Source organism: Harmonia axyridis, chromosome 7, assembly GCF_914767665.1.
Source record: "Harmonia axyridis chromosome 7, icHarAxyr1.1, whole genome shotgun sequence".
Lineage (NCBI taxonomy): Eukaryota > Metazoa > Arthropoda > Insecta > Coleoptera > Coccinellidae > Harmonia > Harmonia axyridis.
The window spans coordinates 11,865,278-11,891,792 of NC_059507.1; the positions used below are offsets into that span (position 1 = coordinate 11,865,278).

General features: G+C 31.8%; 5 protein-coding genes across 12 annotated transcripts in view; 1 reads left to right on the forward strand and 4 right to left on the reverse strand.

Annotated features, from left to right (window-relative positions):
• LOC123684578 overlaps positions 1-6,131 on the reverse strand; it is a 33,618-nt gene extending 27,487 nt beyond the window's left edge. For 2 of the 4 annotated variants that reach the window (XM_045623880.1, XM_045623877.1), the window contains exon 1: positions 5,980-6,131. The gene's annotated coding sequence lies outside the window, so the exon portion shown is untranslated. The other 2 variants (XM_045623878.1, XM_045623879.1) reach the window with 2 other exon arrangements.
• An 891-nt stretch (positions 6,132-7,022) lies between these two features.
• LOC123684579 lies at positions 7,023-7,663 on the reverse strand. The gene is made up of 2 exons (XM_045623884.1): positions 7,601-7,663; positions 7,023-7,543 (listed from the first exon to the last, which is right to left on the reverse strand). The coding sequence occupies exons 1-2, from the start codon at positions 7,610-7,612 to the stop codon at positions 7,079-7,081; spliced, it is 477 nt and encodes a 158-aa protein (XP_045479840.1). The 5' UTR covers positions 7,613-7,663; the 3' UTR covers positions 7,023-7,078.
• Positions 7,664-14,634: 6,971 nt separating this feature from the next.
• On the forward strand, positions 14,635-19,310 carry LOC123684582 (zinc finger protein 502-like). Its single transcript, XM_045623891.1, has 8 exons — positions 14,635-15,511; positions 15,759-16,092; positions 16,214-16,464; positions 16,645-16,796; positions 17,332-17,547; positions 17,625-17,879; positions 18,571-18,829; positions 19,093-19,310. Exons 1-8 carry the CDS (start codon positions 14,937-14,939, stop codon positions 19,178-19,180), a joined length of 2,130 nt encoding a protein of 709 aa, XP_045479847.1. The 5' UTR covers positions 14,635-14,936; the 3' UTR covers positions 19,181-19,310.
• Positions 19,311-20,151: 841 nt separating this feature from the next.
• Positions 20,152-21,123, reverse strand: LOC123684585 (39S ribosomal protein L53, mitochondrial). Its single transcript, XM_045623897.1, has 3 exons — positions 20,892-21,123; positions 20,657-20,779; positions 20,152-20,595 (listed from the first exon to the last, which is right to left on the reverse strand). The coding sequence occupies exons 1-3, from the start codon at positions 21,035-21,037 to the stop codon at positions 20,451-20,453; spliced, it is 414 nt and encodes a 137-aa protein (XP_045479853.1). The 5' UTR covers positions 21,038-21,123; the 3' UTR covers positions 20,152-20,450.
• An 813-nt stretch (positions 21,124-21,936) lies between these two features.
• LOC123684580 (adenylate cyclase type 9) overlaps positions 21,937-26,515 on the reverse strand; it is a 42,503-nt gene continuing 37,924 nt past the window's right edge. For 3 of the 5 annotated variants that reach the window (XM_045623887.1, XM_045623885.1, XM_045623889.1), the window contains one exon: positions 21,937-25,938. In XM_045623887.1, the coding sequence (XP_045479843.1) occupies positions 24,241-25,938 (1,698 nt within the window). In that variant the 3' untranslated portion in view covers positions 21,937-24,240. The remainder of the gene's footprint in view (positions 25,939-26,515) is intronic. The other 2 variants (XM_045623888.1, XM_045623886.1) reach the window with 1 other exon arrangement.

The following is a 26,515-nucleotide window of genomic DNA, read 5'->3' on the forward strand; positions in this document are numbered from 1 at the left end:
AAGGAAAAATCATTCGGTCGATAATTGGTTTGAATGGAGGCTTTATGGAACCGTTGATAGAAAACTGTACACTATACTCATTTCAATACGCAATTTATCTAGATTCTAGATCAACAAAGTAGTATTTGGTATTGGTGAATTGATCTTGAGAAAAAACACAAATTTCTCACAATAATTTTATTACCTCATAGAATATCTCAAATTATTCTAAAAAAAACGGGTAACAATATGAAAAATTGGGTTACCGTGGACTTAATCCTAAGTCATGCCAAAGGCATGAGCCTAAAACTGAACCATGCCTTCAAGTGGTTTTTCAACATTAACTATACAATTTAAAATAGATTTAATGGCAAGACTGTGTACTATTTTTAGACATTTCTTATATTATTTCCATGCAGCAGGGTATGCTATTTAATTATAAAAAATATACGCTTCAGCAACGTTTAGTTGAATCGTTTTATTAAAAAGTGCTTATTTGTGAATACTCAGATAAATTTTCGAAGAATATATGGGCGACATTATTCATTTTATCGACTCACAATTCGTCGTATCGTAGACGCTTTTGAAAGTGAATTTTTTTAAGCTATACTTGAGTATTTGAGAATTAGTACCAAGAACTGAACCGTACTTGGTACCTACTAGTTTCAAATTTGTCAATTAACTGAATAATATTGCCCTGAATTACCTATTGCAAAATTTCTCTCGGTATTCACAAATGAGCACTGATTTTGTTAAAACAATTAACCAATTTTTTGATGTTGAAGCGTGCATCTTTCCATGATTATATGACATAACCTACAGAACACAAATGAAATGAAAAAAAATATTACTTCCACAACAGCAGTGCAGTTATAACCATTTTGAAGATATCTCCAAAAAGAAATAGGAAAATCTCGATTTTCAGTTTTTTCGAGATATCTCGGGAACCAATGGAGATATGTCGGATCTATACACACCAACACACTCATCCCTAAATAACGCAACTTTCTTGTAATTTAAGTCTTTTAAACCCTGTATACTATTATTTACTATAAGTGCTAGGATTTGTCAGTAAAAAATGATGTATTCACTATTGCTGCATATGCTTTCAATTGCATGATTCTTCATTGAATTTTGCGTAACTAGATCTTATAGTTTTCGAAATAATGTCTGGACAGCGAATGGATGGATTTTTTCGATATTTAGATTCTAACATTTCGAAACTATAAAAATTTTAGACGGGTTCTAAAACTTCAATCAATGGAAATAAAAAAATAAACTAACCAAATGCAGCACTGAGAACAAACTACATGGTGCTCAAACTCCACGTGAGGACAGTTGTACATACCAATTTAGTTTCAAATCCCGTGCATTTCAAATTTTTAATATCTGTACTTCATCCACTATATTCATGACATAGATTAATACTGACTTTACCAACTTAATAATCTGAAAAAATAATTTCAAATCTGTATAGAAAATCTTAATAGTTAGATAACTAATATTGTCGATGCTCTGTATGTGTACAGGGTGGGCAAATTTCGATGTTTTAGCACTACAACTTTTGAACCAGAGGAGATAGACAAAATCTGATACCCACTTCTCGATCTCTTTTTCTGAGAACTAACAAGGGTAGTATTCATTTTTGGCCACCTTCTTTTGTTTTCGAGTTATAAGCGAAAATTGGAAAAATGGCGATATCGAAAAACATTTATATCTCCGCTAATACTGATGATAGAGCTCTGAAATCAAAACATCATACAGGCACTTCTTTATGTAGAATCCAGTGGCGTGCTCGTATTTTCAAAAGGGGTTTTAAATACGAAGCTATGACCCAAAGTTATGTTTTTTCAAATGGGAACACTAGATTTTTGTGCCATTTTCTGAAAGCTTAATTTTTCCTGATTTCAAAAATATATAACATCGTATGATTCGTATCAAAATAAATAACAGAAAATGGTCAAAAACCTTTTTTTACTTAAGAGTCTCAATATTTCTATGGTTTCAACTGTTGATGAGTCTTTCTATAACGAGAGCAGTGTCCTTCTGTCAATCTGATTATTTCTATGCTTTTCACTTATTTCTACAAAATTCGAATCTAGATATGTTTTATAAATTTTTTATCTAAAAATTGATTTGGAAATAACGGAGGAACCACAAGGACACTGCTCTTGTTATAGAAAGCTCAATTTTTCTGTGTTCATCAACAGTTGAAACCATAGAAATATTGAGACTCTTAGGTGAAGAGAGGTTTTTGGCCATTTTCTATTATTTATATTGATCCGAATCATACGATGTTATATATTTTTGAAATGAGGAAAAATCAAGCTTTCAGAAAATGACACAAAAATCTAGTGTTCCCATTTAAAAAAACATAACTTTGGGTCATAGCTTCGTAATTAAAAACCCTTTGGAAATACAAGCACGCCACTGGATTCTACGTAAAAAAGTGCCTATATAATGTTTTAATTTCAGAGCTCTATCATCAGTATTAGCGGAGATATAAATGTTTTTCGATATCGCCATTTTTCCAATTTTTGCTTATAACTCGAAAACAAAAGAAGGTGGCCAAAAATGAATACTATACCCATGTTAGTTTCTCAGAAAAAGAGATCGAGAAGTGGGTATCAGATTTTGTCTATCTCCTCTGGTTCAAAAGTTGTAGTGCTAAAACATCGAAATTTGCCCACCCTGTACACAAAATGTGAACAAAATGAAACGAATGAGTTCAGAATTCTCGTAATATGTGTTGTGACACTCCTAACTTGATAATTTCATCAGGAAAATCTGAAAGCTAAAAGACTGAAGAAGATTTTGACAATACTTCATCACTATATCAACTCAGATGAATTAAATTTCTAAAATCCCAATTCGTACCTTTAACGTTAAAATATACTCAGAAACTCACGTTAAAATCATAATAACAAATTTTATTTTCATCTCGCGCACTATAACACCACATATTCCTATTGTACCTAACTAAAATTCACTATAGAAGCACTCCAACCTTTCGATAACCACCTCTCATTCATAAATGTTCAATTTATTCCCGATGCAAATAAAGTCATTCAAAGCCTGAGGATGTTACCCGCCCGAAGACAACAATCCACTCGAAGATCCTAATGATATCCAGTGACAGGTTTTTGTTACAACCGACCAACCCACTGACCGGAAGTCAGCTTCCGCAACTTACCGCAAGTCAATTCTTGAGACTCTCAATGCAGTTAAAAAAAATCCTGTTCCAATTGTCGGTTAATACATATTTAAATTGGATATCCTCCGATATAAAGGGTGGATAATCGTTATAATTCACTGTATTATTATGAATAATGATTCAGTGAATCTAGCTTTTCATTACATGATATTGAATGTTTTATATTGAAATTTTCTTACCGGTGTTTAAGCGAAAGGAAGGATATGGGGTTGTTTTTTGTTTTAGTCGTTTTGTGGTGTATAGGCAAAGAATTAATGATGGGATTTTGATTTCTAAGATTCCAATGGGTTATTTCACTATTTCCGATATAACCTAATGAAGCTCAGGTCATCTGAATTCACTGAACTTCCTTTTATTCAATTTGAGGAATTCTTAACTCATTATATTGTAAGACTCAAATTGAAATTAACTTCATTTATAATATTTATACATGATCTAAATGAATATTCAAAATCCATAAGTTAACAGGCCAATTGAAAAGTACCCGGTCTACCATAGTAAAACACATTTTTTTTGGCAAAATTCGATTTTATTATTCAACATAGTTGCCTTCGAGGACGATAAAGCGATTATAGCGATCTTCCAACTTTTCGATACCATTTTTGTAGTACGATTTGTCTTTGGCTTCAAAATAGGCCTCAGTTTCATATATTACTTCTTCATTGCCGCTAAATTTCTTTCCAGCGAGCATTCTTTTGAGGTCTGAGAACAGGAAAAAGTCGCTGGGGGCCAGATCTGGCGAATACGGTGGATGCAGAAGCAATTCGAAGCCCTATTCATGCAATTTTGCCATTGTTTTCATTGATTTTTGACACGGCGCATTGTCTTGATGAAACAGCACCTTTTTTCTTCAAATGGGGCCGTTTTTAACGATTTCATCCTTTAAACGATCTAATAACGCTATATAAAAATCGCTGTTGATGGTCTAGCCCTTTTTGGAGGTAATCAATGAATATTATACCTTGCGCATCCCAGAATACTGATGCCATAACCTTGCCGGCTGACTGTTGTGTTTTCCTCGCTTTTGATTCGGTTCATCGTGTTCAGTTCATGGCAAAAAGACGCAGTAATATTTTTTTTTAAACTTGTAAATTTCAATATGGCAATTGTTAACTGCAAACTCCTTTAAAATTCCTGAAGAGAATATTTCAGGGTTGACTTTTCATTCTCTTGTATTATCATTTTTGATTAACAAAACTGACAAGAACTGTCGTTTTACTAAGAGAGTTAACTTACAATTATCATAATGTTAAGTTTCGCAATATCAAAACAATAAATTGAATGAAAACTATTTTTTTCTATAAGGGTAGAAAATTGAAAAATTCTATTTCCTCTTATTTGAATCACGTCTTGAAATTTTTTCCATCAGTACTGTCAACATCCGAAAATAATTTCAAACTATATTCCCACAATACAAATACAAAAGTCCAATCAGAAATAGATACAGATTTTATGAGGAGTAAAAAATTATGGTCGGCAACTTTCAAACCAATTCAACTGATCGATAAATATGAAGTTGTCAATGAGCTTCCTCTAGTAAGCTACTTCACCATAAAAACGTGTGTGAGATGATAGGTCGACTTGATTCATCGAAGCCGATAAGCCAATTAGATATTAAAAGAAAATAAGGAAGTAAACAACTGTATTCCTTGAAACTTGCTCCAGAAAATAAACACATTTCCTCTATGTAAATAAATAATATTCTATGGTGGTTAAAATACCGTTACTGAATTCAAATGAGTTTTCTGTCATTTACATACATATATGTATAGACATACTAGATCATTTTTGGTGAGTTATTTGAGAACTATCTATCAAAGAATCATTATTGGAAATTTGTGTTGTCTTTCACTTTCTTTTGTCCATTATAACAAATACTCATAATATTTTCGATCTCACATTTACTATATAGGCAAATTCTAATTGCTGGATATTTATTTTTTCAAGTCATTAGCATCTAATTCATCATTAGGAAAATGCACAACAAGCTGTATTGTTTCGAATTATTTTTTACTGATTCTTTCTTGGGAAGGTAGATGTCTTCGACCTTTTCTCACAATACCTGATTAATTAAAATTGCATTGCATGTTGAGCACAAAGGAGCTTTTGTAAGATAAGTGCAGAATATTAGGCATTTGGAACGGTATCTATTACAAAGGAACAAAAGAAAACACTCAGAAAGGAGTATTAGATCCAGTTTTATATATTTTATAGTTTTTAAGTCAAATATTCAAAATTCATTAATGTCATACTAATATCTTCAGTTTTCAAAAAAAAAAATATAAAAGTTTCAATAATCAAAATTTGATATATCGGAAACTATAAGATAGACATCAGGAAATATTGTATGGAGCCTCATTGTACCAATTTCATTGTTTCCAATTTCATGTTGTATTATTTTGAAGAAGTGTTTTCTTTAGCTCTTTAGTTTTGATCTTCAGAAATCAGATTTTCGAGCTTGAGGAGGTATTGTGGTATAGCAATTGATTTTGTACCGAATTTTATGAGAGAAGGATTTATAGAGTCCAAGTAAAGCATTAAACTGACGAATTTCTTTTTAATTTCTCTCTTATAATAAATAAATAATAATAATAAATTTATTCTTTACAGTACTAATCAATCAATTGCTAAAAATAAGTGGAATTAACGAACTGAGATCTACCGATAAAAATCTTTCATTTTAAGGGTGCAAACATTTTATTGTGTGCAGCTTTCAGTGTTTTCATTTTCCATAAACCAATAGTTCCGCAAAAACGGTCCTCATTGATGTAAATAAAAATTCTCACCTGCATTTTGTGCTTTATTCCAATTGAATCCTAATCGCAAAACATCAATCACAGCACATTCGAAGTGCGCGCTTATTCAAAAATTCGTTCGAAGTCGAACAACGCAACTCTAGCTCGCTCCACCGAAAGAACATTTGTAAACGTATAGCATGCGAATCCTAGCATGAACACGGGCATAAGAATGAGAGAATGGAAGAAAGACGTGGTTGTGAAGATCCGACAAATTACCAGAGCCGTACTGACTGAAGCAAGCCCATAACATCCTCTATATATCGTAAAAGAAGGAAATAATAATAATAATGGCTCTAGAACTGATACCTGAGGAACACCAAATTATTAACATACTATCAGACGTTTTCCTGTCAGAAATTAGTTTTTTATTTCGATGGCAAAATGGATTTCGAAAATATGAAGAACATTAGATCACCACATATTATATTCTAATGGCTCCCATTTGCACTTTTCGAACAAATTACATAATATTCATTTTCAGCTAAAATCTCAAACTTACATATAATTCCGACTTTTGAATGTCGGAATTTCATATAAATTATAACATTTTACTCCTTTCGAAGACAAAACAAACTTTGTTGGCTAATTGTAATCCCATCCCATTCTATATGATCGGCAACCTTCAAAATGTCAAATAAACGTCAACCTATATCCACTCCCGATTGTCAGTCCCATATCATTTGAAAAATTACTTATACTAGAGATAATATTACGTAACTTGGGTCGACTATAGAGCTGCAAATACTCTAATTTCTAGAATTATCAGAATTCCACGAAAATGTGGTATCTCCTTTATAGTTTCCTTATTTTTTAATTATGAATTTTTTTCCTATGAATTTGGAGTCACTAACCCGTTTCTGTATAAATAAATAAGCACATTTCTGATGTGAATTTAGCTCATTCAATCAATAAAAAATTTTTGCTAGGTACATAATATCAAAACAATAATAATATTGAAAACATATACTTAGCATACGGAAATTAAATATTGTTCTGAATCACAAGATACAAAAGAATTAAAATAAAACAATTTCCAGAACAATATCCAAAAGTATTAATATACAGAGTCAAAAAACATTCAGTCTTATTACCAGCTGTTCACAACTGAGTTTCCAAGGATACCTGGAGCTCCAATGAGCCCTGAAGACCTGAGAATAGGTTGTCCAATAATACCAGAGGAACCAATCAAAGGAGAACCAATCAATCCATGTCCAGCAATAGTTCTGGATAAGACTGGGCTTCCAACAATGGTCGAGCCAACCAATGGAGAACCAATGATGCCAGGAGCTGCAATAGTTCTGGAGAGAATTGAGTTTTCCAATAGGGAAGAAGAAGAAAGCAATGGAGAGCCGATGATCTGTGGTTCAACGATGGATCTGGAAAGGATTGGGCCTGAGGAAATAGCTGGACTACCGATGATTGTGGAGGAAAGAGGGGAGGCTAATAATCCAGATGAAATTCTTGTTTCTACAAGGGGAGCTGAAGCAATTGCTCCACCCAAGATAGCCCCAGCGTTAGCAAGGGAAGCCATGGAAATGGCAACGAAGGCAACCTATAGAATATGAAAATATTAGAACGGTGAATAATCGAAGAAAAAACTCATACTTACGATGAATTTCATTGTGGTAAGTTCGAAGAATAGTTCGATATCGACTTAACTGGACGATCTGCAGTATTTATATGCATCGCGAACTTTTTTTCAATGAAAACAAGTCTAAATATCCAAAATGAAAGGATTACGAAATTCTTCATTTGGTTTCAAACGTTACAGAAAAGAACGTGAGTTTTGGATGATGAAATTTGAGTTTTGTTTAAAGAAGACTCTGGGTGTGGTATCAAAAACAGGAAATAAATGTTATCAACTTATTTCGACAAAAACCCTGAACAGTGCTCTCACCTGCTTGTAATTCAATATTGATGTTTTTTTTCTGAAATGTATTCTTGATCGAATTATAGATATACAATTTTGTTGACGTTATTTTTATCAATTCATTTGAATCAATTCCTTGAAATTTTTGAGCTGAATAGTTTTTTGATGCTATTTCAAGTTTCCACTATTGTTTTCATTTTATTGATGCATATTATGTTATGAGTTGCATCTTAACTCAATTTCAATTTTTTCATTTCTCCTTCCTCTTTCATTTAGTTCGTAACCTGTTCTTCTTCTTATTTTATTTATTTTTTCATTTCAAAATAAAAAGTATAAAATTGAGTTAATATAAAAAAATTATCTTGTCCTACTTCGGACCTGTAAAAAGTATTAAGTTTCAAGTACCATCAAACAGGCACAGGGGTTCTGGTCTTCGTATTCTGTAACGCCCCCGTTTTAGGTAACTTTATGAAATAAATGATAGAGTGAGGCTGGATAAACTAAAAGGAAGCTGATAATATTTCATCTTCATATGGGTGTATCTGACCTTTCTCGTTCAATTCGAGCACGAATTGAAAAAAGGTTGGTTCGAATAAATCCGCTGGTCCGACAGAAGTGTGTTTCAATTTAAGTTAGTAGCTATATGCTTTTTCATTCTTTCAGTAAAATCTATTAAAAAATTTACTGATTCGATTCATCTGAAGAAAATAATTTCAGTTATTTACACGTCAAAACCTTAATGAACAAAAAAATTTGAAAAGAACACGACTCACAGCTTCAGTGGATAGCTCATAACGCACTGCCTAGCAATCGCCCTACAGTTATCTTAAAAAACGCACAGTTTGAATTAATTAAATGTTACACTTTTTGAGCACACAGTATATGATCATAGGTGATGAATAGAACATGTAAATCAATTACCTATACAGTCTCAGTAAATAGCTCGGTAAACAAATAGCAAATTTATTATTTGGAATTTGCACTTTTTTAACACGCTAAATATATGGTCCTAGTTCATGATGACCTTATGAACATCCTGTACATTTTTGGTCCAAGCCGGTAACAGTCTTATAATACTACGTATCTTCAGAATCGAAAAAGAAAAAAATTTTTTCGAAAAGAGCTTTATCTGCTAAAGAATTCAAAACAATATGAGTCCTTATCGCCACCATTTTTTTCATAAAAATCCCATTAACTCATGAACCGTGTAGTTTTTACCCAAGGTATGGCATATTGCAGAAGTCGTCATCAAAAAAAGCTACATATTGCATCATTATGCAATAATATACTGGGTGTGCTATTTGAAATAAGGAAGTAGTAGTCTGTTTCCGGTAATACCGGAAGTTGAAGAGATTTGAAAATATTTTAGGGAAAAGGATCATTGTCTCAAACCCCAATATGCTAATTTTTAGCTCAAAATCATGATTAGTTTTCCATGAACGTCTAATATGCCATCCCGGTGAATCACCCTGTATTTCAGGAAGTGATTTTGACGGTCGAAACATGAAAAAAATCCATCATAAAATGCATCCCTGAAAATTTATAGGGTCCCTTCATTATGATCTCCAAAAATCTCTATTTTGGACTTATTTTGTCGAAAATTTGAAAGATAGGAATACAATTCAAATAAAAAAATTGATGATGAATTTCCATCAAGTGAGAACCTAATCCTCAAAAAAAAAATTAATAAAATTCATGAATTTTCGTGATGTTTTTTAGTTGCGATCCAATTATCAACTTGGTGGGAAATCGAAGAGTAGAAAAATTCGAACGCGATATTCAATTTTAAACTAGTTTTCTCATGCCCACTAATTTTGTTCGAGCTAACTATATCCGATCACGCTATCTTTCAAATTCCCAATCTTGTATACGTCTAGACGTACAGTGGTCAGTTTGAAATCGAAGTTACTCCTGAATCATCATTACATTATACACTCCAGTTGTTTTCACACGCTTTTAGCTTTTTTTGGTCAGAAATAATACTTCTTTCCTACTGTTTTGAGCTACCCTTAGGTGATATTAGTCGATGCGTTACATCCAGGGGGTGGTGGAACCACATGTTCTGCTTTATATAGGGTGTGTCATAAGTAATCGGAAATATTTCGCCTATAGCATCTTTAACAAAAAAAAAAAGATTTAACCCAAATCACCTGGATAAAATGTCTGAGATACAGGATGTTTTATTTCTAAATGTATAAATTATAGTATTTTCCAAAAATCTGCCGACAAGTGCTGTCTCCTCGGCTGTCTCACAGTTTTTCCGAATAGAACCCATTTGTTACTCAGAATTGAGCGTTCAGAGTTGTTCACAGCTTCCAAGTATGTATACCCATACCCCTATTTAGTCTGCAACTCTGCAATTGCATTCAAAAAGGCTCATTTCATGTTTTAATAACTGGTCAAGTGTTGTTCGTACTCGTGCTCGTAAAGCCAAAGAAGAAGCCTTTGATTCTGGTACCCACGCAGTACGAATACTATGATTCGATTCCTCTTCTAAATTTAAAGGTACTGGTTCACGTTTCGTTGCTAGATTAGATAAAGGTATGTACTAATCGCCAAATCGCAAGCATTTTCGTTTTCTACATAGTCGAATCAATCAATTGAATGGTACAGTAGGTCCATGAAGGAACTGATATTTATTTTTCAATTTTTTTGGGAAAAAATTGAATTTCCCTCTAAAAATCGTTATATCTCCTGAATTATTCGTCAAAGACCCCTCAATTAAAAACGTTTTTCAAACTTCAAGTTCCGCTCTGAAACATAGTGAGGTTTCAAGTGCGTAGCCCACGTCCAGAAGAAGTGGCAGCTTCGGGAAAATTATCAATTTTGTCTTTGAAAATTTCAGATTTTTACCTATAATTTCTGAAATAATGTACTGATCGCCAAACTGCAAGCATTTTCGTAATCCACATACTCGAATCAACCAATAAAATGATACAATAATATTCCCATGAAGGAACTTTTATTTTTCAAAAAATTTTCTAAGGGTTAGGTATAGAAAATTTTACGAAAATTTTTGGACAAAAAATTTTTCAGCTGAGATCGAAATTCGACTGGTCAGAGATCGTCAATTCTGGCATCGCTCTCCGATTCTTCGTAGAGCTCACGATTTTGAGGAAATTTCAACTAGAAATTTGAATTTCCCTCTAAAAATCGTTATATCTCCTGACTTATTCGTCACAGACCCCTCAAATAAAAACGTTTTTCGAACTTCAAGTTCCGCTCTAAAACACAGTGAGGTTTTAAGTGCGTAGCCCATGTCCAGTAGAAGTGGCAGCTTCGGGAAAATTATCAATTTTTTCATTGAAAATTCCAGATTTTTACCTATAATTTCTGAAATAATGTACTGATCGCCAAACTGAAAGCATTTTCGAAAACTATATAGTCGAATCAATCAATAAAATGATACAATATTCCCATGAAGGAACTTTTATTTTTCAAAATATTTTCCAAGGGTTAGGTATAGAAAATTTTACGAAAATTTTTGGACACAATATTTTTCAGCTGAGATCGAAATTCGGCTAATCAGAGATCGTCAATTCTGGCACCGCTCACCGATTCTTCGTAGAGCTCACGGTTTCGAGGAAATTTGAATTCAAAATTTGGGAAAAAATTTAATTTCCCTCTAAAAATCGTTATATCTCCTGAATTATTCTTCACAGACTCCTCAAATAAAAACGTTCTCAAACTTCAAGTTCCCCTCTAAAACATAGTGAGGTTTCAAGTGCGTAGCCCACGCCCAGCAGAAGTGGCAGCTTCGGGAAAATTATAAATTTTGTCTTTGAAAATTTCAGGTTTTTGCCTATAATTTATGAAATAATGTACTGATCGCCCAACTGCGAGCATTTTCGTAATCTATATTGTCGAGTCAATCAATAAAATGATACAATATTCCCATGAAGGAACTTTTATTTTTCAAAAAATTTTTTAGGGGTTAGGTATAGAAAATTTTACGAAAATTTTTGGATAAAAAATTCTTCAGGTGGGATCGAAATTCGGCTAATCAGAGATCGTCAATTATGGCACAGCTCACCGATTCTTCGTAGAGCTCCCGATTTTGAGGAAATTTGAACTCGAAATTTGGGAAAAATTGAATTTCCATCCAAAAATCGTTATATCTCCTAAATTATTCGTCACAGACCCCTCTAATAAGAACGCTTTTTGAACATCGGGTTCTGATCTGAAACATAGTGAGGTTTCAAGGACGTAGCTAGCTTACGTCCAGGAAAAGCTGCAGCCTTGGGACCTTCATCCATTTTTTTTCGAAAATTTCAGATTTTTACCTATAATTTCTGAAATAATGTACTTATCACCAAACTATATAGTCGAAGCAATCAATAAAATGGTACAATAGTCCCATGAAGGAACCCCTAATTGAATTTTGCCTGTAAGCGAACCCTTAGCAATCGAGATCACAAGCTACCTTGAAAATTTCAAATTTCTAGGTTTTCTGTTCAGTACAGGCTTAAAATTCTAAAAATACAGATATCATGAGGAAATAATGTTACACTCTGTTTGGGGAACGAGCGCTTAAAAACCAACTCCTTCACACCTGCTAAAACAAAGTGGTGGACTAAGGCACTATTGAATTACGAACCCCCCAGATTGCTCATTTCACAGAGGCTAAACCGAGATCACATCACAGGTATTGTGTGCACATTATCGTTCAGTTTACACATTCAACATCCGATATTGCTTATCCTGAGAGGGCTGTATATTATGCAAACCGGATGTGGCAGCCCGTGGGAAAAGAAGACGAGAACACTCCAGAATGCTTCGTTTCAACGAAATGCTTTATGACGTCCTAGGAAGAATATTAAGAGAATAGGAAGAGACGTTCTTGTCTTTGCCAAGTGATTATTACCGATCGCGGCGTTGCCTTTGTGATTTGTCGTAAAATATTTATATAGCTACTGAAATTGAAGTGTTAACAGAATTCTCAATTGCAGGTGCTTGATCGTAGGTACTCCTGAGACCTGAATTGATATTCAATAAAACCACGTTTTGAGGCGTGAGGTAATTTTTCGAAAAATCTATGCTCATCTACAGAGTGTCCCGTAAAACGACGTCAACCCGGCGCATGCTGATAGCTTAGATCATGCCCGTCCAGAATATCAATATTTGATTTTCGTAAAAGTGTCTCAGTTTTCGAGAATCGACAGTTTTATGAAAATCTTCAAAATCTACACCTTGGTCATTGTTCTGAGTGCCACAGATACAAATGTTGGTATTTTGACATTTTGTAGTTCTTCTTCGGTCGAAAATTACAGACGGATCAGCCTACCCAACATGAACAAAGATTTTTCCAAGGTACCAACGGTATACTCAGAAAAATGGAATGATTCTCACTTTGTTATTTTTTCAAATTTCGTCATTCGACATTTTACCTTTTGTGAAGAAAATGATAATTTCAAAAAACAAGCTCTGAAAAAATCATCAACGAAATTATAACATAGATTTATACCGACAATATAGAAATTCAGTGAATCAAATTAGAGAAATAATCAGCTCTCTCAAATCAAATCAATGGAAAGATTTTACGAAAAATTTAAAAGTATCGAATGAAATGTGGAAAATAACTCGTTACTTGAAGAAGGTGGCCGACACACCTCTAGAAAAACATTAAAATTGCATAAAAACAATAATGAACAATCTGAAAATATATGCCATTAGATATGACCAAGAGAATTAGGTGCTAATTGTGAATTATATTAATTTAAATGAATATGTTCTGTATATTTCCCCTTGTAAATAAACTTGAATATATAATTTGAGTAAATAAATAATAAAAAGATGCTGTAAAGCAATATGTGTTTTATTTAGAATTTGTAGAACAACGCATGGGCGTACCCAGCGAGGGACAGAAGGGAACAGCTGCTCCCTCTGAAAGCAAAAAAAAAATAATTGTTTTAAATTGTGTTGCAGAATTTCATTACAATTCTTGAAATCACTATTTCAACAATGAAAAAAAAAATTAAAACTATTGAAAATTATGAAATTAGGGTAATTTATTGTTATTTCATAAGATTTCACAACCAAAACGACCATGGTTTGCCCACCCAACCTAATATTGATCCTGGGTACGCCCTTGGAAAGACGTCCCTTAAGTCTACTAATAAATCATATTAAGTCAACAATTATCCTTATCACATTAGACCTATTATAGCCACCTCCCACCTGCAATCGCACATTTTAGAAGTCAAATTAGTTAAAATTCATAATTATTAACAAAATATTGAAAGAAAGATACATGTGTATGAACAAGAGCAAATCATACTGAGGATTTGTTTTTTATCAGTTTTAAAAAATATTTAAAATATTTTTAACGCATATCTATATTCGGCTTTAATAGATACGCAAAGAAATAACTTATGGAAAATTAAGAATTTTATGATATATTGAGTATTCGTTCCTATCGCTATCTTATCAAACTTCATTCGAATGCTTAATTCGTATATTGATTACCTATTAACTTTTGTTGGAGCACGCCTCAACTCAAATCATGGAGTATAGAATTATTCTATGTTCTAAGACTCAAATATATAAAGTGGCTCCCCCTTTGATATAGTATAATTTAAAAATTCAGACATTTCATACTGCAACAATCATGAACGTTTTCATATTAGTAAGATGTAGAGTATATTTGATAGAAGTTATCAGCATTTCATCTTTCTCATTATAAATTATATTTATCCATATAGTTCTTTTCGGAACACTTATAACATCACAAATTTAAATTTCCCGCCATGCGCAACGCAAGCATGATCTTACAAATGGTTTCTCTTCCGGTTTACCTACGAGTAATGGTCCACTGTTGTCAGTTCTCAAAATAATCGTTCATAACAATAGTTTATACTTTTAGAAAATTGTGTTTAGTTGTGAATTATTTTAGTATATGCGCTTGTGATTATTTTGAAAGTATTGTTTTATTGGTATTGTGCTCTATTAGTTGGTTTTCCGATTCTTTAAGGTGCTACAAATAAAATGGATATGTCCTATTGAAACGTCGTGTCAACAAACTAAGTTTCCGGTTGGGCGGCAGATTCAAAATTGAAAGAAAATTAAATTATGAACAATGGAATCCCAGACTGAATCAACTGAGCTTCTAGAGACAGTGGTAATAGCTGGACAACAACAACCTCAATACTTACTACATAGAATACCAGAAAATCCCCAATTAATTACTCCAGAACTTCTACAAAATCATGGAGGACTTGTTGTGGATATTGGTGGAGGAGATTACATTCCTGTAAACTATTCATCAGAGGATCTCCTCTCACAAGATCTAACTGATGAAGATAGAAGATTGGCTGCTGCTTTGGTGGCTGTACAATTCAATCAGCAACAAAAACAGCAGCAACAGATACAAGATGCCAATGCTCTGTCCCAACTCGATCATAATTCAACATTAGAAAATAAAATTTTGGAAGAGCAAGTAATAATAGACAAAAACGGAGGTTTGAATAGTGGTTATTTGCAAATTGTTGGTTCCGATAGTATTTATGTTGAAAAAGAAGCTTTACCAAAGTTTGTTGCTGCCAGGAAAGATGCATCTCCAAGATACATTGAAGAAGTTCAGACGAATCATTTACCTACCAAAAATGAAGGAGACTTGGATAAACGAGAATCTGATGGTTTAGAAGGAGAGAAGTTAGTATTTCATTGAAATTTTTCCAACAATCATTACATAATTCCATACTAAATTTTAATATACTTCTTGCTTTAAAATTGTAAAACATCATGTATGTTTTAAATTAATACTTGTAGCTTCAGATCAACTGATGTGTCTATATAAGAATAACTATTAATGTAGGCTGGTTCTTGATTATAAACACTTATTAATTTTTTTCTGTACAATTCATTTCAAAGGAATAATTTGGAATACTTTTTTTTTCAGAAATGAGAACCGTTCTTCTAAAAAGACACTTCCTCACAAGAAAAGAATCACCAAGAAGTTGAAACGAACATCTACATCAAATAAAAAAATTAAATGCAACTTATGCGAACAATTCTTTGCATCCAGTGATGAATTTGCTCAGCATGAGTTGCTTTGTCAAACCACCATCACTCCGATATCGTCTAATCTTTTCAATTGTCAGATTTGTAATGCATCTCTGACTGATCAGCTGCAATTTTTCGAACATTTGAAAGCCCATTATGAGCCTTCAGCTACTATTACAAATGTTTCCAAGAATCCTCCTCCCGTTGAACCAGAAGTTGAAACGGAAAAGGTGAGTTAACTAAAATATATATTTCATAAAAATTACTGATAACAATCAAATTAACTGTCAATCTACTCATGATAAGGATCATTTCTTTTTTTATGAATTCAGTATATGCTTTCAATTCCAGCCTGCCGTTAAGAGTGAAATTATTTCGGAACCAAGCGTCAAAGATAGTATTATATCAGTGCTCAACCTTACCTGTACCGTTTGTAGTAAAACATTCCGAAAACAAAAAACCTATGATGCGCACATGAAAGAAGTCCATGAAAAATATGAACTCAATGAGTTTAGCGAACCAGAAGATCTTATGGAGGGTATAGAGGTATCTGTTAATTCCAATCATAATTCAGATGCAGAAGAAGTGGATTCTAAAGCTTGGTAAGTATAAACATGAGTTGTCCTCAATCAAGTTTTTCTTCATGTAACTGTTGCGAAAATCAATTATTACCCACCCTTATTATAAGTGCGTTTTTCTTCGGTTGTCTAACAAAAAAAGCAGGAAATTTGTTTCCTTCGATCATGCTGACAGCAATATTCATTAATTGAAATGATTTTCAGGTATAAGGAAGAGGAACTGCAACAAACTGAAGAAGATCTCAAAGAACTAGAAGCAGAAGATCATGTCTGTCACATTTGTAATCAACCTTTTCCATTGAGAGCTATTCTATTACAACATTTAATTTCATGTCGAGCAATTACGGGAAATACAAGTAAGTTTTGGTTCAAACAAAAAAAAATGAGGAAATCACTGATCTGAAGCCAGGAGCATTTGAACGCTCTTTCATTCGCTAATTCTAACCTTGAAGACCACATAAGTGTATATAGGTTTTTATGTGGGCTCCAAGGGTACAATTGGCAAATGAATGAACCAGCGCTCAAAAGCTCCTGACTTCACGTCATTGCTTTCCTCAACATCAAATTTCACAAGAAGCTTGAAATTAGTATTCTATATATAAACGCAAAATCTCATCTGATCGGATCTATTATCTATGATTTTTTCTAATATATTTTTATTTAAGCTAGAAATGGTTATTTCAGATCATGACCTAAAATTTTTACTCTATTGAAATTGAATTTAATAAACCGACTTTATTCAACAAATGTACATACATTTGCCCCGAAAAGGCGAAGATTAGCTGAAGCTACTCTTAAACTCTTAACCTTTTCAGTTTACAAGATAAAAAAAAAATTACAATTTAGAATCTAGGAAAACAACATATAACAAAATATATAATTATCTTGCAGAACCAACTTCTCCCGAGATTGTCAAGAAAAAGAATAAGAAGACTACAAAAGCCAAAATTTCATGCAATTTATGTGAAAGGTCCTTCACCCATAGAAATTCACTGATGTACCACTTGCACAGTCATCACACTAGAGTGAGACCACATCAATGTGAAACTTGCGGAAAGAGATTTTTTGCTTCGAGTGCTTTGAAAGTCCATAGGAGATTACATTCAGGTGATTATTTAGCTTTGATTTGTTATTATTTCAGTTGTTATTATAACTCAAATAAAATAAAACTACCAATTTTTTAGGAGAAAGGCCGTACCATTGTACAGAATGTGGTAGGACCTTTAGACAGTGGGGAGACTTGAAGTATCACATGACCTCTCTACATTCAACAGAGAAACAATTTCAGTGCGAATACTGTGGCAAGGAATTTGCTAGAAAGTATTCCCTTGTTGTACATCGAAGGATACACACTGGGGAGAAAAATTACAAATGTGAATTTTGTGAGAAAACATTCAGAGCATCATCTTATCTCCAAAACCACAGAAGAATTCATACTGGTAAGTGAAAATGACTGAGGAGGTTTTGAAAGAGTGAAAAACATTGTAGAATCTCTGTCAATTGCAGTTGCCCATCCTCCCTTGTTCTTCGCACATTCCATACTAATATTTCCCAAGAAGTTTCAATTTATGCATAAGCAACAAGCATCGTATATTCAAAAAAGCTTATTTTCTCATGGAATTTTCAATAAGTACCAAATTTCATCAGAATCAGACTACTAGAACGAGGAATATAGAGATCTTGGGTATTTTACGTTGCACAAAAAAAAAATCCATATCAATTTTCATTAACATTGAACAAGTAGAACGCAAGATATAGAAATACTGGAAGTTCACACTTTCACTTGTTGAACTTCATCTGGAAAAGCTGAATTTAGTATGGGACCATCAACGGCCCAAACAGAATAGCCATACCAAATTTCAGATAAGAATTGTAGAAGTTAAAGCTGTGGACACAGATCGACATGAAATCAAAGATGTTCAGGATGGTCTGAAACACATTTTGCAAGTGAAAATCTGGAAATCGTAGACCAAACTATTTTTTCACTCCAAAATTTCCTCTACTTTCAGTAGATTCTGAAGCAAGAATATATTTTTTCTCTAATTATGATCAACAACCAAATACTAACGGCTTGAACAATTCATCATTTCATTTTATTCTTCTTTTAGTTTATTTATTGATTTTTTTCAGGCGAGAAACCTCATGAGTGTGATATTTGTGGAAAACCATTTAGAGTGAGATCAGACATGAAAAGACATCAAAAGTCTCATAATAAGAAACCAACTACCAAGAAAGTATATAAAATTGATAATTTAGATATTGCAGTTGAAACTAAAGCAAAAGAAGAAATTGATCATGGTTCGAATGATACTGCTGAACTTCACATTAATGACCCAGAACAAGAAACGGAAATATTATATGAAGATCCTTTGGCACCTAGGGATGGAATGTAAGTTGCAAAAATAATTTCTAATATACTTTTTAACTATTTAGTGACTGGACAGTTTCATTATAGAGCAAGTTTCCAGGGTTAGTTATTTTTGAATTTACAATGTAAAATAACATTTTTAAGCTTCCCGCAAAAGTTTATGTTGGTTGCGTAACCAAAAACAAAAAATCCAAAATGAATTTTGAAAAAGAAATTCAATATTATCAAAAAAAAATCCAATCTTGGACTATGATCTTCTCATTTCTAATCATCACTTATTTCAGGTATACCAATGGACATCAACTATTTTTGGTAACATATTCAGGAGATGTAACAAAAATGGATTCTACTTGGATTCAAACTACAACATAAAAACTTGATGTAATATATATTTATTATGTTGAAAAAAAACATTGACTATTGAAATTACTTTGGAGCTATACTTAAGATGAATTATTATTGTTGCTAATAAATTGAAAATATAAATTTTTTTAAGCATTCATGTAAGTTTTTTATTCAAGAATGATAAAACCAACTGCCATTTTTAGTTCAATTCTCTCTGAATTAGTTAATATTCAGTGGATCTACAGATTGAGTTGACTGAATCAAAAATTGTTTCCAAATTTATATTCTATAGATGTTTCTCTGAAACTATTGTTTTCAAACAACTTTTTTGCGTATTTATCCCGAGAGAATGAATGTTCATGTAAAATTTCTAATCTCAGATTCTATCAGTCAAATTCCACTGAAATTTTGTATATATTTAAAGTTCATCAATAAAGTGAGTTATTGAAAAACTCAGCTATGTAACTTTTACATGGAAAAAATAATCAAATTTTTCGATTCTATAATTTTCCAAAGCATAGGATTCTTCAGAGTTTTGGTTTCAGTTTTTTGCAAGAACTTTTACCCAGAAATAAGATATTTCAAGTTTAAGTGGACTTAATAAATTCAACCTAACCACACTCTCATCGACAAATTTCTATTGAAATCTAACAAAAGTTGAAAATGCTCTATCTTTACTTATTTACTATTCAAAATTCTGGTGAATATTTCTACATCAAAATTTTCTTCTACTATTTTAGAAATATCGCCAATTGTTTGTCTAAAATTTTGAAAAATTATTTTTTCTTGGGTATAATTTGTATTTGTCTTTGTAATAAATAATATTTTGCTCTATGGATAACAAAATAGTTATCGAAATATTCTTAAAAGAGTATTGAACTGGAGAACCAGTCTTTCAGAGACTGGAAATTAGCTCATTGTTGTCGAAAAGTGAGGTTGTTATTCCAAGCTAAAGCCTACTCAAAAGAAAAACATCCCCCCCAATAATAAATTATCACTGAAAAGTGTTTCATTTGTATTTACAACATTGAAAACCAGACTGTGAACAATTATTTCTGGGAAAAACATTATTGAATATAAAATATAATTTATTGAAGACCAATAATTTAAATATTTGCTTCCTTCAAAGTTATAAATCTAGACAAAATGAAAACTACAACAAATGTGCTAAGAACTACTGCCACAACAGTAACATAAAATGTATCCTCATTGAATACATCTGTAAATGGTGGAATCTGGTCATATACATGTTCCACTACTTTGATTAGATAATCTCCTTTCTTTGCTTTAAGACCCATTACTTCCTCCTTTGTTTTTTAGAAACTAATTTTGCAATAGGTGTACTCAATGTTTCTTCTGGTACCACTTTGGAACTAATGTGTTTGTTTATATGTTGCAAAATTTCCAGAACATTTAAATTATTTGCTAGGAACTTAACACTCCTAAAATAAGGATTCGATCATTAGAATGAAGAAATAGATTGCAGTCTTAATAATGATTTACCCAGATTCTACTAGATCCAACTGTATCTCTGGTTCACTTCTATCACAAACAACTACAGGTTTGATCAAACAATTCAAATTAGTTTCAACAACTTTTGGTGTAGAAATATGATAAAGGAATTCCCTGCAATGAAATTCTTGGATTATTTTTCTCCTATTACTGGAAAATACGCTTGCGTACTCAGAAATCTAATAATAGAGAAAAATCAATAAAGATTGTATGGTACTCAGATTACCTTGCCGTTACGGCATTCGGATGAAATGGATCAAATTTTATTTGAATCTTTTTAACAGGCTTTAAATTCACCAAATTGAGCTGTTTTATTATTGCACTGATTACTCCAGCCGATTTCGAGAAACTTCCACTAAAATAAATCGACATTTTATATCAACTATTTATTTTTTCTTGAATAAAAAAAATAAACGGAATTGAGGTTAACTTTGTGGATATCACTGACACCACAGAATACTATAATAGTATAGAAAAGGAATCAAACTCAAAAAATATATTTCAAGGTCATCAAAAACCAAATTTAAAAACGGAAATAAAACTATAGTTCCCTTCGTTTCAACCACGATGTCTAGAAATAAATATTTTCAGACATCTAATTTTAACAAGCTGTCGGAGATAACATCTCTGTCTCTGAAGCGGTTATAGATTTTCGCTTTTTTTTTGGTTGGTTCTTCTTTGTGCATATTGGATTGATCAATGATTTATCTGTTGTTTCATTTTCAGGTTTTGTATGCATATATAACACATGATATACTCAGAAAATAATGAAACCATTCTGTTACACAGTTTCTTTAGGTGAAATGAACCCATTTTGAACTCGCCTGAAAAAAAAAACAGTAAGGATAAAAATACAGTGGAGCGGAGTAGTAGAAGCACGCGTCGATGTAAGAGGGCGAATATATAATTTTATCTTAAGTGAAAATGCACATATGTACTTCCACGTTAAAAACATTAAAATATTTACCTCGACGCGTATCTCTACCACTTCGCTCCACTATATTTATACCCTAAGAAGTTATAAAAGATGGTATTTTGACGCGGACTGAGTCAATGGTCCAAACTAGTTTGAAATTAAAATGAATTGAATTTTTTAAATCATTTATTATATTCAGTTTCAATTGAAACTCGTAGAATTGAATGTTCAAATCTGACATTCATAAACTAGTTTCAATTTACAACTTATACTATATAGAGACAATATAAGGAAGTTTTTGGTCTCAAAAAAATAACTGAAAATCATTTAAAAGAAGGGAAATTAAACAAAATGCTTGGTATATATAGATTTAATTATATAATACATAAAGGACGGTGCACATAGGTTTCCATGTTGAAATTGTGTATTATTGTGAAATGAATATCAACAATGAAGTTAAGGATACAAGAAGGCACTTTCATAATATTTATAAATAAATACATTTTTAAAATGAGGAGAATCAAAGAAGAAACCAGGCAGTTATATTAAATTTTTCAATAAATTATTGATGATTGCACAAAAGCTATAAATCTGGTCTTATTTTAAAATTCAATTTCAATTATTTCGTTGAACAAGGTTATTTAATATAAAAATGGATACTTGGAATAAGATATCGCTTCAAATGCAGGAGAAGTATTAGTAAACTTACCAAGTTAAATATGAATGATGTATGATCTTTGTTCATTAGATGATTTTTTGTCCTACACTATGCAATGTATTATATTTTTATTATTAAAAGAGTTAGATAACTGGGTTAGCTTAGAATTGTGCCAAATAGTAGATTTGGCTGTTACTGAATACTAAATTCAAAACAAAATATCTTTTACTTTGAATTAGGTATAAGTATTAAAAAAAATCGCAACTTCTCCTGCAAAAAAATATTTACTAATATAAAAATCTTTGGTTCACCATATTATATTACGATATATATGGAATGAGGCCTTTCTCTGATCCACTCATCTAACTTCAAAATTTAGTCAGTTGTAAAATAATTATGATATTTGAGTATAAAATGTTAAAAAGTCGAATTAGTATAAAGTTACTCAAGTGTATAAAAAAGTATTGTTAGCCAATTGTGATCACTTCAAGAAAATATGAGTCTATTCAAAAGATTTCACAAATTGATAGGTATTATTTCATTTTTGAATAAATTAAATAAAGATAGTTCAACTTATAATTTATACATTTATATTAATTTCACTGATTTATAATCAAATTGAAGAAATAATTTTCTTTAAGTAACCACATTACATATTGGAAGATATCATTAATTTTAATTTAGTGCAAATAAAAATTTAAAAACATCACAATGATAATTACAAATGATTTCATTATTTTCTGTATTTTCACATAATCATGTTTGAGATTCTGTAGATTCCCACAATAGGTACTTTAATATCTTTTGTACTATTTGGCAAGAAATGAGTGACACCATTTTCGAAGGATTTCCATAATTTGTAATTCTTATTAAGAAAATATGTTCGAGCATATCTTTTGAGTTACTGTAGAAATCTAAATTTATCACAGATTCTAAAATATCCTAACTGTTATTAGTTCATGGAAAATATAATTGGTGCCTATAATTTACTCTCAGAACAGCTGAGGTAGGCTTGGGAATGGGTGAAATATAATCTACTTGATTCTGATGACTACTCAATGAAAAAATTGAATAAAATTCTCAATGATTGAGAAAAATGTTAGTGATTCTAAAAAATATTTAGAAATTGAGATTTTTCTCAAGGTGTCAGAAATTTTGACTAATTCAATTTATAATGTCAATTCATGAGTAACAAAAACTCAACAATTCATAATAATTTGCATCACTTATTTACATAGTAAAAATAAACAACAATAAATAATAAAACAATAAATGTGTATACATATTGAATTATCCAAAAAGTAATACACAGTGATCTGAACATTTAATTCATTTTCATTAAATAACTTGTGAAAAATAATATTGAATGATCTCGATATGATGTAATAAAAAACATTTTGTTCGATAAAGAGTATTCTTGTTCGACAAAACTTTCCTTATAACAGACCTTTATGGAAATATTCTGATCAGAACTGATCTCTTATTTCATACTTCTAGAATTTCGAATAATTCTTTGACTAGAAAATTTTGTCTTCATTTAGATCATGGTTATTTCTGATGGTCAACATATTTACATAAAACATATAATTACTGATGTAGAAGCTTGAAAAGATATTGAGCATTTATGTCATTTAAGATTAAACCTGGAAAGTAGTATAATAGAAGATGATATAATAGAAAATATCAAAAATTAGAATATTTTGACAGATATTTCACTGCGTCAGAATTCTAGGAATATTGTGGTTCATTTTGTAAAAAGTATTTACAGTATCAATCTATTCTTCACACACAACCAAATAAACTTGTTTCATGATTTTGACCAGTATTTCCAAGTATTTATATAGAGATATATCAATATATATATAATGTGTATAACAATCATATTCATTATCAGAGCGTTTAATAAACTAAGGCTACACATTTGGTCAAGTATTCTTACACCAGTTCAAGCAACATTTGGAATGCATAAAATTTTTTGGCAGAGGCACAATAAATATATATTCATTGGTATATTTCGGCGTGACTTTTCTTATGTTCTAAAAGATAAACATTCATATTGTCTTTTCCTTTTACAAAAATCGAACCTCTAGGTTTGAAGGCGTACCGCTGTTGCAACACGGATAGGCAGTTTTCCCCAATTTGTATATGACCATTTACACCTGTGGTATCCATACGTGATGCGATATTCACAGCATCTCCCCAAATATCGTAATAAAGTTTTGTGTTTCCGATAACTGCTGCAGTAACATCTCCAAAATTATATCCTATACGAATTATCAAGTTGAATTCCAAGAGGTCCCTATTGAAATCTTCAACAACCTTCTGAAGTTCCAGAGCAAAATCCATCAAAGCGAACAAATGATCGTTAGGATCCACCTGCTCCCTTCTCAATTCAGAGTTTAAGCCACTTGCAGCCATAAAAGTGCTACCTATTGTCTTTATTTTCTCTATTGACTGAAATTCAGGCCTATCTAACAATTCATCGAAATCCCCAATAAGTTCATTCAATACTCTTAGAAATTCTTTACCTCCTAAATAACTTTCGTCGTACATTTCATTGAAATTAACGATACTTGCAAAAATTATACCCACGTTATTAAAATTTTCCGAATATTTGGCATTTTTCTTAAGTTGTTCAGCTACATGTTCAGGAACAATATTATAAATAAGATAATCCGCTTGGTTTTTCAAACTTTGTACATGAATTTTGTCACGATTTGCTATGTAACCTGTATGAAAACTTAAACGGTAAGTTATTTCAAATTCCCTATTCAACAACCAAACTAAAAAAAGAATGAGAAAGAGATCCATTACTATTTCATGTTTGTATAAATAATGACAATGTTGTGCAACTGGGTTAGTTGATAATCCCAAGATATTCTCTAAAGAAGGAGTGGGGCAAGATTCTGTAAGAAATAGAGAAATGAATACGCCACTACAAATTGTTGCTAAAATATTTTTCATCCAACAATTCAACTGGGTAAAATTACAAAAATGAACTAATCCAACAAGCAATAGAAAAGTATAAAGATAATCTGAAGATAGAGGAAGAATAACTTTGGTACAGAAGTTGATCATCACTGTAATAACAGGCAAACTCACCAAGACTCCACCAAATAAATTCCATCTATAAAATCTGGATAAACACGAACATACCCTTTCCATGGCATTCAGTACATACGTCAGGCAAAAAATAAATCCACATAATTGAATTACAATAAATATAAGGAACATAATCAACCACAATTCTGTGAAACCGTGAAGTATTAACAGAGTTATAGCAGTCACAAAAAGTACTACAAAAGAAACGAAAATGTCAAAGTAAGTGTTGAATCTCGAATTTGCTAATGTCACAATTGACTCGTTTTGATCGTTCAAAGAATGTACATTTGTCCTGTAATCTTGCTCCATTTGTTCGTCGTTGAAAAACAGTGTAAGTTTCGATAAAGGGGGTTTTATAAAATAGGAACTTCTAGATTTGACATTTTCTTGTACGCATTTGATCAACTGTCGGTCTGATTGCTTACGTAAGTTTTGAATGCAAGTCCCGAATTTGTCGAAAAAAGGACTCGTCCGCATTCTCACATTGGCGTTTTGAGGGGAGCTGATACTGCTTTGACTGGAAGTGTAATATCCCGATACCCTCTGTTGTAGGATATCCCCACATGATACATCGATCTGAAAAATAGAAATGGCATCCTAGACCATTCGAAAACCCTTCATTACTTTAGAGAATTATTCATTTCACATTCATATAGATACTTCAGAGGTTACTTCATCATTTTTTTCTTACAAATTCTACTTAATTTCAAAAATTTCGCTTTGGGTATACATACTGTCAAAAGAGTATCAGGAATTAATTATTTAAAAAGCTTGCTCCAAGGAATAGGGTATTTGATACATTTCTCAAAACCTTTCAAATTATTCAATGGTTTATCGAAGACATATGAAGTGGATATTTTCGCTATATATAAATAGTTCTCAAAAATAGCAAACAAATAACATAAGTATAATTCAAAGAAATTGTTAATACTCAATTTCACCCAACATCCGTTATGTCATTTCGTTTCATCATTGATTCAACAGTTCTCTTTAGTGACGATCATTTCGAATTAAGTAATGAACTTATTATTTATTAGTACCTATTTCATTGCAAAGATTAATTTGATTCATTACATTCTTACTATTAGGTAGTCTAGATCACGTGACAAAAACAGCTTTGGATTGTCTAATAGCAATCTGTTTGAGGTTAGAATTCCATGTTGTTTTAAATGCC